Raw genomic sequence first — 13729 nt, 5'->3', positions numbered from 1 at the left:
AACCGTCATTTTAAACAAAATCATAACAAATATGAACAAATTCGCCACAAAATGAAAAGTTTGGACCGGTGGTGCTTGTCCAAATATTTTTATATCAAAGTGATAATTTTCAGCTAACCATATAAACCATTTTTACAGTTTACTCTAATATATATAAAGTGAAGTTATGAACTTTTTTTTTTTTTTTTTTTTTTTTTTTTTTTATATTTTATATTTCTTGGGATCATACAACATATCGTACTAAGAAATGGTAGAATTTGAAATAGTATGTTTAATTGTTAAATCTAACACTATTGTTATCTATTTTACTTGGTCAGAGAGTGATGTTAAAAATATGCGTGTTAAAGTTATAAGATTTTAAATTTGTACATGCAATAAGCTTTATTTCAACTAGTTGAAAATAATAATGATTTGAGAGAAAGATGAAGCAAAATATTTAGTAGAAAATGAGTTTAATGAAATTAATTTTTTAGTGACAATAGTTATTTGGTATAAAAGTATTATATATTGTTAGCTAAGTTAGGAGTCGTTTAATAGTTATTGGTTGAATAAGATCTGATTGAGTCGGGGTCTGGGTCTGGAGCTCTGACTACATTTGCCTCTTACCAAAACCATGTTGGTTAATTACGCATCTGATACACTGTGTTGACTACTAAAAATGACTATTTTACCGTTTTATTATTTTTTATGCTAAAATGACATTTACTAATCATCAGAGTTAAAGAGTTTAAAGTTGCTACAGTAACATTTCTTACAAATAAATAGTTTTTCTTGAGAGAATTATACTACTTTTAATAAACACTAACATGAAAATAAAGTGAATGGGAGCTAAAAAAAAGGATTATATGCATATTAGATTCCATAGGTTGTTAATAACATGCGTTACATGATCTACAAAATTAAATTTTTCCTGTTTTCATCAATCTATCAGTAATTTCCTATTGCAAATCCATATGCTCTCGGACTATGTCTTCATATAATGCTTTAGTCAATACATCAATATCAATATTTAATTTCCAGAACCCTTGCCATTTTTCTTTTTGAGCTTGTTTTTTGACATCTTCCTCACTACCTAGAGTTTAATGAATATCAAAATTAAACCTTTTAGAAAAAACTCAGTTCCAAAACACATACAAATGAAATTGTGTTAATTACAGGAAGAAAATGAGTCAAGTTCTGCATAAGGCATAATGGCAGGAAAATAAAACTTCAAAACCAAGAAGAAGAAGAATTGAACAAGGATGGAGTCTGTGTTCATGGAAAGAAAAAGAACTTTGGTATCTCACATCATAGAATGAACAAAAAAAACTTTCAATTTTAGAATAGAAGAAGAAAAAAAATGTTTGTCGTCGGAGTTGTAGGGTGGAGTCGGCGCAGGTGGACTAGTGGCAGAGGAAGAGTTGTGTGAGGGTGGAGAACGAAGGTATCCTGTTGTGTGTCTTCTTTAAGTAGCAATAGAGGCAAAGCAAGAGGGAGACGCACGTTTACGCACTTAGGGTTACAAATGGTTTTTTTTTAAACAACAAACGAATTAAGCGAAGCGTGCTCTGTGACATCTCCAAATTCACGGCCAGAAAAAACTGATATATTTATGTTTATTTAAAATTAGAGTATCCTCTTTGAAGAATAATATTGTGGAATTTGTTCCAAAAACATGAAAATAATATTATCAAAGAACATTTGAAAAAATGTATTTTATTTATATTAAAATATCTGGGATGTCATCGTCAATACAATAAATAAGCATAAATAGAACTAAAGCAGACCTTACAACCATCTATTATTCTACTTGCATATAATCCATATATCTCTCATCTGATCATCATGCTTGTGTTCCCGTGCCACTACTTATAATACAAAAATACGAGTGAGTCCGGCTTAGGAGCTTGGCGATCACTTAGGGTTTTAAACCCACAATAATTAAATTCTTTTGATTACATATTTTCATCAATCATTCAACCTGATTACCCATTCCCGTCATCCTCACTTTCTGTCCCTAAAGCATCTAATTCAAGGGACCTATCATAAGGATCAACTTCGACATAGAAAATAATGCTCAGGGAATTCGTTAGCAATACACATCAATAAGGCAACCATGAGAGGGGGGGGGGGGGGGGGGATGGAGTACACCTAGTGAACACTTACTTCAAAAACACCTATAGGTTGCGAGCCTGCTAACGTTCCACTAGACTGTTTAGAATTGTTTGTGGTTGTCATCTATACTCAGCTATACGACTATATCATATTTAAATTCAAGGCCACTCATTCTCTATTTCATCTTTCATCTCTCATCATCTATCATCTTTTATCTACCCATCTCTACCCAATGTATTTATAGGTGTAAAAATACATATATAGTTTGAATTAAGTAAAACTTGTATAAATCGTTTGTTTGGCATATATACAAGGAATACAGATAATAGGAACATATAGAATTTAATTATATTAAATACTTCACATATATATATATATATATATATATATATATATGTGTGTGTGTGTGTGTGTGTGTGTGAGAGAGAGAGAGAGAGAGAGAGAGATTAAAGTAACTATCCACTCACTTTTTAAAAATGATGATTCCAAACTCGGACAACGTTTCGCTTCTAGCAACTGACTTTTCATTTGACATGACCTAGTATCATTATGACTAAGTTTTAGTCTAACGTTTCTAATGATAGCCTATACCTATGAGTTATTCCAATAGATACCGATAGTTCTATCAAATACACATCAACTAGGTAGGATAGTTGGGACACAAGACCATTTTGGTATATATCCTTGTTGAAATCCAACAACCAAGCTAACATGGCCATTCTAGACACCTCTCTTGTAAGTAGATTAATCAATATTATAACTTGGAATTACTAATAGTTCTTATTTATAAATTCATAACAACGACTATGAATTTAAATATAGAGAACACTAAAATAAAATATAGTGTAATTTAACTTACTTGGATTCCCTAGACAAAAGTCAGGAAATTGCACTGGCGAAACTCCGTGTTGATCGCTTTAAGATGTCGGATTCCTAGGGACGTCAAAACTTGCCAAAATACCCTAAACTCTAAGAAAAACTCATATTAGGGGAGTAGAAATCAACAGAGAGAGAGAGAAAGAGAAAGAAAGGGAGAAAGAGAGAGAGAGAGAGAGAGAGAGAGAGATAGAGAGAGAAAGAGAAAGAGAAAGAGACAAAGAGAGAGAGAGAGAGAGACAAAGAGAGAGAGAGAGAGTTGTAGATGAGTGTAGGGAAGACTAAACACAAATCAACAATTTATAGGTAGAAATACGGGCTTGTGTATTGTGCAAGGGACATGTGTGCCACACACATGGTCAATGTAGCTCCACAGGTACGCTTACACGTTGTAACATCCGAAGATTTTGCAGTTGGAGAAGAAGGTGTTGCATCAAGAAGTTGGAGAAGGAGGACAAGTTTGTAGATCTAAAGTTTCTTTGTGCTCTAGAAGCAGGAGGTAAAAAGCTCCAAACTTTATGCTTGTATAATGTAGATATTGCCATGTTAGCTTTATGAAACAATAGTGGAAAATTACTCTGTACGGGACCCGTGGGCAATATTGAGATCCCAATTATTGACTTAGTATTCGTTATTTTGGATAGTTTGGGATTTTCGGTGTGACAGTGGTCAGAGACTTTCAATCCAATTCTGCACTACTTGTGAGGTGAGTTCTCCTCACTATATCAACAGGGTCTAAGGCACCAAGGCCGACCCTTTATGATTTGTATCCTAGTTATAGGATGGTTGCTATGTTAGTGATCCGTTAGATCAGTATCATGGTTATATGATGATTGCTATGTTAGATCGACATCCTAGTCATGGGATGGTTACCATGATTAGTGATCTGTTGGATCTGTATGACTATCTGTACTTGCTAGCTAGAGTATGATATGTATGTGCGCATGTTTGTTAGTTTGGGGGAATGGGTTGATGCAGGTCCTGCTTTGTGCTATAGGCCAAGATACCCAGGGTGGACCGGATAGACTCCAAACCTGGTTAGGGTATACTAGTTAGGCCGAAGGCTCGACAAGCGGTCTGAATAGGCTGTAGGCCCTGGGAGGCGGTCCAGACGTGCCGAAGGCTCGGAGAGCGGTCTAGATAGACGGATGGCCTGTGAGGTGGTCCAGTCAGACTGATGGCTCATTATGCATGTTGTATTTGTTTATATGATATGGTTATATCTGTATGGGGTTGGTATTTTAGGGGTAACTCACTAAGCCTTCGAGCTTACATTTATCGATTATTGTTTCAGGTACTTTTGATGAACGCGGGAAGGCGAAGGTGTGATCATACACCTCTTTATATATTCATGATTTGATTCTGGGGATACTCTAACGTTTAAATTATTTTGAAATCAAATTATAATAACTTAATGGTTTTAAATTGGCTTGAATTTTATGGGTGTTACACACGTGTCAAAAAACGAGTGGGGTTGTATGGCTGACATCGGGAATACGTTATTCAAGGTCGTACACGGGCACGTACTGATTTTTAGATTTTCAAAATTGCATAACTTTTTCATAGAAGCTCCGTTTTTGATGTTCTCTATATCTATGGAAATCTATCGACGGGATCAACAACTTTCGTTTAGACTCCTTTTTTGACTTTATTTATTTTACACAGACTTAGATTGTTAAACCCGTATAAAATGCACAAATCTCTCATTCGGCGTCCGATTTCGACTGTCTTTATATCGTTGCACTCTTACTAATGAGATCTTCAGTTCTCGTTTATATTGTTCCGGCTAAAAGCTACCAATCTAAAATTCAATTTCTGACCTGTATACTGTTATGTTGGATCTTAGAAAAATCATAACTTCCTCTAATGAAGTTAGATTTAGACGTTCTATATATGCACACTCTTAATTTAACGACTACTACGACTTTCGTTAAGTATATTCGTCCTAATTATTATTTTATTTAGATGTGTATTTTATTCATATTCTATTATATTGTTATAAGCACATATATTACATATAAGTACACATAAGTCACATAATACTCAAATAGTTGTCTTTATTACATCAAATAGGTTATAATTGTTGATCCTAACTATTACATCATCTTATTTATGCCTAGAGGGAAACATGTGCGTTACAATTCTCTCCCCTTAGTATGATTCCATCCTCGGAATCATGCATCAGCAAACAGATGTGGATAAAGAATTTTCATGTCATCCTCTGTCTCGCAGGTGAGGTTCGGCCCATTTGAATGTTTCTATCGCACTAGCACTAATTTGACCATCTTGCATCACAACTTCTTCGTCTATGGTTAACAATTGCTTCAGGATCTTCGATTAACATCTTGTCTTCACCAATCCTTATCTCCAAAAGTGGAATTATATCGGGAACTTATCATGTGAACTTCCTCAAATAACACACATGGAAAGTGTTATGAATACCATCCATTTGTTCTGGCAATTCCAACTTGTAAGCTTGGTTCCTAACTCTCTGAAGAACCTTGAATGGTCCAATAAATCTTGGACTCATCTTTCCTCTCTTTCCAAATCTTATAAGTCCCTTCCATGGAAAGACTTTAAGGAACACCAAATCTCCAACTTCGAAAGTCATTGGTCGTCGCTTTTTGTTAGCATAGCTCTTTTGATGACATTGAGCTGCTAACATCCTTTCTCTAATTACCTTTAGCTTTTTAGCAGTCCGATGGACTATTTCGGGACCCATAAACTGCATTTCTCTGGCCTCAATCCATCAAGACGGCGTACGATACTTTTGTCCGTACAAGGCTTTATAAGGTACCATCTTAATGCTCGAATGATAACTATTGTTGTAGAAAAACTCTACTAGGGGTAGATGCTTATCCCAGTTACCTTGGAATTCTAGGGTACATGCTCTCAACATATCTTCTAGTGTTTGAATTGTCCTTTCACTCTAACCTTCAGCCTGTGGATGGTAGGTTGTACTCAAACACAACTCGTACCCATTTCTTCTCGTAAACTCTTCCAAAACCTCAAAGTGAAATGACTGTCACGATCCGACATAATCGTTAAGGGAACACTGTGAACTCTTACTATCTCCTTCAAATAGAAATTTACAATCTTATCCATATACCATATCTTATTGGCCGATATGACATGTGCACTATTTGTTAATCAATCCACGGTTAGCAAAATCACGTCGTGACCTTTCTTCTTCCTAGAAAAATTGGTCACAAAATCCATGGTGATGTCTTCCCATTTACCCTTGAGTACCGGTAAAGGCTCCAAAATCTCATACGGGGTCTGATGTTGCGTTTTAACTCTTGTGCAGGTCACACACTCAGCCACATACTTAGCAACATTGAGCTTCATCGTTGACCACTAGTAGTAAGGTTTCAGATCCCTATACATCTTGGTTTTGCCTGGATGAATCGAGTACATGGTATTGTGAGCTTCTTCCATGAGAATACCTCTCATTCCTCCCATCTTAAGCTCCCGAATTCTGTTTTGGAATTTAACCCTTGACCGTTCGTATAGAATTCTAATGTTTTGACTAAAGGTTCTTCTTTTTGGTTATCTCAATCCAAATCCTCTTACTGAGATTTCTTAATACTCTCTAAAATTTTTGAGACAATGTTAATTCTCAATGCCTTTGGCTTCTTCCTTTCCAAGTTTATCTTTCTACTTAAAGCATATGCTACGACATTGGCTTTACCAAGGTGAAATAGTATCTCCCAGTCATAATCCTTTAGTATTTCTAGCCAGCATCGTTGTCTCATATTTAATTCCTTTTGATCAAAGAGACACCAGAGACTCTTATGATTAGTGTAAAGCTTACACTTTGTGCCATAAAGATAATGTCTCCATATCTTTAGTGCAAAAACTACTGTTAGCAACTTCAGATCACGAGTGAGGTAGTTTTTCTCATACTCATTTGGTTGTCAAGATGCATATGCTATTCTCTGGGTCAGAACACAACCTAACCCAACTCGAGATGCATCAGTATAAACTGCGAAGTCTTCAACTCCGTCAGTTCAAGAAAGAATCGGTGCTTCACACAACTTCTTATTTAATTTTTGGAAAGCTTCTTCATGCTTCTCACTCCATGTATTTGTAGCTCCTTTATAGGTCAAACTTGTTAATAGAGTAGCTATCAAAGAAAACTATTGGATAAACCTTCTGTAATATCTAGCTAATCCTAGGAAGCTTCAAATCTCGATGGGAATTTTTGGTCGTTCCCACTTCATCACAACTTTGATCTTTGCTGGATCAACCATTATTCCTTCTTGGGTAACTGCATGACCCAAGAATTGGACTTCCCGAATCCAAAAAATCACATTTGGAGAACTTTGCATACAACTTCTCATTTTTCAAAACATCTAACACTGCATGCAAGTGTTTGCTATGCTCTTGATGGCTCTTTGAGTATATGAGAATGTCATCTATGAAAACTATTATAGATTTGTCTAGGAAAGGTTTACAGATCATATTTATCAAATCCATAAATGTTGTTGGAGCATTGATTAGTCCGAACGACATAGCTAAAAAATCATAGTGTCTATATCTCGTTCTGAATGTAGTCTTCTCTATATCCTGCTCTCTCACCTTCAACTGATGATACCGTGACCTAAGATCGATCTTCGAGAAATAGCTCGCACCTTGTAGCTGATGGAACAGGTCTTTAATCCTTGGAAATGGTTACTTGTTCTTTATCTTTTCCTTCTTCAGCTCTCTATAAGCTATGTACATCCTCATGCTTCCATCCCTCTTCTTCACAAGTAACACCGGAGCTCCCCAGGGTGAAGAACTCGGTCTAATGAAACCTTTGTCCAATAACTCCTAAAGTTGCATCGTAAGTTCCTTCATCTTATTCAATGCGAATCGGTAAGGTGCTTTCACTATAGGTATGGTTCTTGGTAGCAAGTCTATCCTAAACTCTACTTGTCTATCAAGGGGAAAACCAGGATGATCTTCGGGAAAGATTTCTGGAAATTCGTACACCACAGGTATCCTTCACATCTCGTTCTTCTACTTCTTCGCATTGGTTACGAATGCCAACTATGATGTACACCCTTTGGACAAACAATTTTTGGCTTTCATCAGGGAGATGATTTTAGAATTTACTCTATGTTTTTGTAACGCCCTAAATCAGGTATGGCTTGAACACCTTCGAAGAATTCCAGTTTTGTCATAAATGGTCCTTTGGCGTACGTTGGGCGTACTTATGAGTACGCTTAGCATACTTTGCATGAATGATCGTGAGGGCATTTCGCGTACGCGGGGCGTACGTAAGGGTATGTCGGGCGTACGCAAGTGAAGGCCAAAACCCTAAATCCGGACTTGAATCCCTATTTAAAATTCTTTTGGCCTCTTGGACCAAACCCTATCAGCCTCTTTAGCCCCATTTCGTCTACTTTCAGCTGAGATAGAGTGTGAGTGAGATTTTGAGCTTAAGAAGAGGGTTTTGGTGAGCATTTTTGAGTTCCTTCAAGAAGGGGAGTTGCTACGCAAGCTTGGATTGGTTTGGTGCTTCAAGAATTTGTATTGTGGTCATCTTGTAAGACTTCTAGAGGTAAAAAGCTTTCATCTTTCCATCTAAATCCTTAGATCTAGCTAGGGTTTTCTATTTTACCCTCTTTTGGGTGGTTTTGGACCTCTTTTGGTGAGTTAAGCAACTCCATGAGGTGGGAATGTTAGATCTGAGGTCCCTTAGTCATTTAGAAGCATAAAAATGGGATCTTGATGGATGTATTGGTCTCATGCATAGATTAAGGACCTTGGAAAGGTCTTAATGGAAGTGTTGGGTGTTTATGAGACATGCAAGGGCATAACGTTGGCAACTTTATGCCTTAAGATGTTTAAACAAGTTTGTATCTGACTTTTGGACGTGATGGAATCGGGCATTAAGCACTTAATGGAGAAAGTGCTGAAACTGATTGTACGTTGGGCGTAACCAGTTGTACGTGGCGCATAGTCCCTAAAGCCTTAGTACGTTACGCGTACCAAGGTGGTACGCTGGGCGTACGCAACACAGTTGGGACCTAAATTGTTTGGGCCTTTGAGCCTTTGGGATTCATTTGGTGTTTGGGCTTGATTGGATTCTGTGAGTTAGGGGCTTTTTCATCTGTTATGGGCTATGGATTCAATGGTTAGGCTTTTTGGTCCAAAAGACCCATTAAGGATATTAGACTTGGACTTTGGGGGCCTATTAGCAAGGATAGGGTATTTGGGTCTTGAGTGAGGGTCTGGAGGTTGGTTTGTTCCCTTGGTTAATCTAAAGTCATAATATTGATTATGTTATTATTATTATGATTCAGCTCGGGAGCTTACGGATGGTTAGGAGAACAGTATTTGTATTCAGCAGTCTGAGGTGAGTCTATTTATTGGTAGAAATCAAGAGAGAGCGAGTTGCAGATGAGTGTGGGGAAGAGTGAACACAAATCATCTATTTATTGGTAGAAATACGGGCTTGCGCACCGCACACATGGTTGATGTGGATCCTTAGGTGTACTGACACGTGTCCAAAAAGGGTAGGGTCGCATGGCTGACTTTGGGAACAAGTTGTGCGCGTCGCACATGCGCGCATACTGATTTTCTGTTTTTCAAAGTTGCATAACTTCTTAATACAAGCTCTGTTTTTGACGTTCTTTATATCCACAGAAAGCTCTCGACGAGATCTATAACTTTCATTTAGACAACATCGACTACCTTTGAATTTATTTATTTTACACAAGCTTAGATTGTTAAAGCCTGTATAAAATGCATAACCCTCTCATTCGACATCCGTTTTAAATTGTCTTTATATTGCTGAAATCTTATTAACAAGATCTTCAATTCTCTTTTAGATTTTTCGGCTAAAAATCGATCGATCTAAAATTCAATTTCTAAGCTATATACTACTATGCTAAAAAATTGTAACTTCCTCTAATGAAGTCGGATTTAGACATTCTCTATATGCATGCTTTCGGTTCAACAAATAATTTTAAGTATCAATATAAAGCCATCATTTTTTTTAATTTCTTAAATTTAATTTTTGTTCATAATGACAAGGATCTTCTCAAATGTCATGCTGTCATGATTATAAGGTATATGATATTATGATCCAATAACAACGATCTAAAAACAATCAAAGTTTGATCGGAATGGCCATGAGTGGTACTTTTCTTGGTAATGTGAGCCCAAACTTCTCCTCCATATCCATATCTTGTGCTCTTATATTTCCTTCAAGTTTCCACTCAAACTTATGAATCAAAGATCCTAACATTATATGCAACATTCTATGAGCAATATTCAATCCCGGACATATTCGCCTGCCTGCACCAAATGGAATAAACTCATAATCTTGGCCTTTATAATCAAGCTTGACTTCTAAAAATCTTTCAGGCATGAACCTTTTTGGGTTTGGCCAAATGTTACGGTCACGCCCCATAGCCTAAACATTACAAATGATTTGTGCATTTTTAGGCACGATGAAACCTTGAACTGCTACATCATGTATGGCTTGATGAGGAATAAGAAAAGGGACAGGTGGATGTAGTCGCAAAGTTTCTTTTATAATAGCTTATACGTATGGAAGCTGAGATATATGCATTTCTTGTATATTCCCTTTGTTGTTTTGCATGAGTTTTATGATCTCTGATCGAGCAGTTTCCATTTTCTCTGGGTTATGGATAAGCTCGGCCATTGCCCACTCAAATGTGCCGGATGTTGTATCAGTTCCCGCGATAAATAAAGCCTACAATAATTAATGAAGTTTTTAACATAATTATTTATCAAAAACCAAACCAATCCAAATAGTTTGGTCCGAGTATGATTCGGCATATGAAACTTATACACTATATTATAAAATGATTGACTTACATAGAAGAAATGTCTCATGTCATCTCGACTAAAGATTGATTCATCTTTCTGGACAAGGTTGAGCAACAAGTCCAAAACATCAATGTTTGTTAACATTGATTTCGATCTTAATTGCAAGCGTTGATTAATGATTCTATCGAAAATAGTCAACAACTTTTTACCATAAACATTTCCTTTCCGTACTAATCCTTGTGGATCGAAAGGTTTTAATATTGGAAAAAAGTCGGCTAGATTCGGCTTCCCAGCTAATTCCACCAAAGCCATCACGACTTCCTTAAACTCTTGTGATGAAATAGTATCGTATTGAGCAAAATCAACAGAGAATATAAATTTTGAAAGAACGTTAAGAGTTGTTGTGAAGGCACTTGCACCTATATTCACAGCCTTTTCATTTGTACAACATCTCTCGACATGGTTAATAAGTTCTTGTACCTAGATGTATAAAGATAAAAATATAGTTAAATAGAGCTTTTTAATAGATAAATGTTAGTTTTTAGTGAACTGGGTGTAGATTGTATATTTATTTGAGTTTTTTAATAACTAAATATGAGTTTTCTTCGAATTAATTTAGTATATATAAAAAAAATCTCCAGAAAAATCTTTAAGCTTTCAACCTATTAACGAAAAAGTCATCCCTAATTGTTTATTTACAATTAGGCCTAGAAAACTGGCATTAACCGGGTACAGTGGTTATTTTGCAAACGTTATCGGTATTTTGGGTTTAATCGTAAAAAAATTTGGGATGACTTTTGCGTTAATAGAGCCAAACTCTAGGAACTTTTCTGGAGATTTCTTTTTTCTAAAATAAAGATAAACTGCAATTGAGTTTTTTGAATATGATTTGCCCATTATCATTTCAGATGCCTACTTTATATCTGAATTCATTGAATAATCAAGTGGTATCTAACTATATATAGGGCGTGTTCGGCAAAACTAGCTGTTAGCAGGTAGCTTGTAGCAGATAGCGGGTAGCTTGTAACTTGTAGCGTTTTGTTAAACGCTACATGCAGTAGCTTTTGGATTTGGAACGTTTTAATTAAACTAAATGCTAGAAGCTTGTGGTGTCAAACGATACTTTTTATTTTAAATGGAACGTTTTGTCAAACGCTAGAAGATAGAAGCTCCAAAATGCTCCAAAACGCTCCGTACCAAACACGCCAATAATTTTGTATAGAATCTCAATCTCGCAGCGTGAGAGGTGCATATCTTCCTACAAAAATTAAATATTTTTATTTTTCTTCCTACATATCTTCCTATCAATATGAAATAATAACAAATATTTTAAAATATAATATTTATTAATATTTTATATGTGTAGAAAAATAAATAGAAAGAAAAGATAGGAAGATATTTCTAATCCAATTATCCAACTTGTAAATGAACCAACACCAACGCGTTAAAACAGGCCCAAATTTTTATGGGAGCTGATCTGTACACAACAAATTTTCTCCATACACAACAATTGATGCTTTAAAATGTTGTATTGTACAACTATATAATGCATTAATTGTTGTGTATGGCAAAAAACTGTTGTGTACGAATCACTTCCCAATTTTTATTCGCTTGTCCATATCTTGGTCTGATTCAGAGTTATTACTCGTTGTGCAATTTATAAATAAAAACCGATTCGAGTACAACTTAAGAAAAAACGGTCAAGACTCAAGGCCCGGTCTAGTTATTAGTATTATTAATACTTACTTTTTGGAGTTAAAATAAATAGAAAGCAAAGATAAGAAGATATTTCTAATCCAATTATCCATGGGTCTGTATTGAGACAATATTTGCTTTGCTTTGAATTAATACATACGGTATTAAATTATATATAATCAAATATAAATGTAAACGGAAGCTCGAATTTTCGAATATGACTCATACCTTCTCCCCACGTAGGAGTTGGCTATCATCTAGACGTTGTACGGAGAACAAATATTCTCTACCTATTCTTCGTAGTACACGCCACTGAGCTCCGGTCGGCAACCATGCTATGGAGTATTTATCATGGTCAACTATCCGGGCGGTGTCGGGAACCGTTCTACCAGAGAAGGATATATCATGTGTGTGAAAGAACTCTTTGGCAACATCAGGTGATGAAACAACTATCGTTGTTCTACTTCCAAGCTTAAGTGACATCAAAGGACCATAACGTTTTGAGAGTGTAGCCAGAGATTGATGGGGTTTGTCACTGAGTTTTAACAGGTTTCCGATGACCGGAAAAGGGTAAGGCCCTGGGGGAAGCCGGGAGTTGTGGCGGCCGGAGATGGTGGTCAGGCCGTAGATGATTGTTAGAAGGGAAGAAACTATGAGAAAGAAGGTTGGATAATCCATAGGTTTATGTGGGTGTGTTGTTGTAATCGCACTCCATATATGCATTTTTGCGGGGTGTCATGACATGTTTAACAACCTAATTTAGTAGTTCACATGATTTGTCTTAAAAATACATTTGGCACGACATCATTTCAGAATTATTTATTTACTTTTGGATATGTTTGTGTACTTCGAAATATGTATAAATAGTATATACATGGTTTATGATTTGCAAAGAGAAATTTAGTGGCAAAATTCTTTTAAATGTAAAGATAGTTACATCTTCAAATGATAAACTACAAAGGATTTGATTATAGATCAATTCATTTTACTTTTGATTATATATATTTCGATTCTGGATTTTGGATGTGATATTTGGTGTGTTTCGATCCATAATGCTTCTATTTTCTTATGATTCTAAGCCTAAGGTGGCGGACCTCTTTGACTCCATTGTTATGCAATCTTTTCTTTTGGTTTCGAATAGGAGTAGATCATGTAGATGTCTCAAATTGGTTTGGACTAACTGGATGAAGAGCCCTACTTTCTTTGCAACTGTGACGTTTCCTTCTGTTGTTTGTCCTCAATAGTGTCTTGCTACTAGGATCAGCTGGGCGTGAAT

The 13729-nt window shown here is 36.0% G+C and overlaps 1 protein-coding gene across 2 annotated transcripts; it reads right to left on the bottom strand.

The window, feature by feature from the left end:
- Positions 1 to 10000: 10000 nt before the first annotated feature.
- On the bottom strand, positions 10001 to 13185 carry LOC145005325 (cytochrome P450 76T24-like). Of its 2 annotated transcripts, XR_013662543.1 has the most exons (4): positions 12682 to 13185; positions 10807 to 11238; positions 10338 to 10681; positions 10001 to 10260 (listed from the first exon to the last, which is right to left on the bottom strand). XR_013662543.1 is itself a non-coding variant. In XM_078964404.1 (3 exons), exons 1-3 carry the CDS (start codon positions 13174 to 13176, stop codon positions 10508 to 10510), a joined length of 1101 nt encoding a protein of 366 aa, XP_078820530.1. In that variant the 5' UTR covers positions 13177 to 13185; the 3' UTR covers positions 10001 to 10507. The 2 variants fall into 2 exon arrangements, 1 of the variants encoding a protein (XP_078820530.1); XM_078964404.1 differs by having other exon boundaries at positions 10001 to 10681.
- Positions 13186 to 13729: the final 544 nt, after the last annotated feature.

This window comes from Lactuca saligna, chromosome 7, assembly GCF_052625555.1.
Source record: "Lactuca saligna cultivar CGN05327 chromosome 7, ASM5262555v1, whole genome shotgun sequence".
NCBI lineage: Eukaryota > Viridiplantae > Streptophyta > Magnoliopsida > Asterales > Asteraceae > Lactuca > Lactuca saligna.
The sequence above is the reverse complement of the archived record's forward strand: the minus strand, read 5'-3'. Positions and strand labels throughout refer to the sequence as shown.

Excerpts from the sequence above, each read along its gene's own strand:
- LOC145005325 (XM_078964404.1), bottom strand. The coding sequence starts at position 13,176 with ATGCATATATGGAGTGCGATTACAACAACACACCCACATAAACCTATG. Across the intron at positions 11,239-12,681 it reads AACTCCTACGTGGGGAGAAG|GTACAAGAACTTATTAACCA; the intron begins GTATGAGTCATA and ends TTATACATCTAG. Across the intron at positions 10,682-10,806 it reads ACATGAGACATTTCTTCTAT|GCTTTATTTATCGCGGGAAC; the intron begins GTAAGTCAATCA and ends TAATTATTGTAG.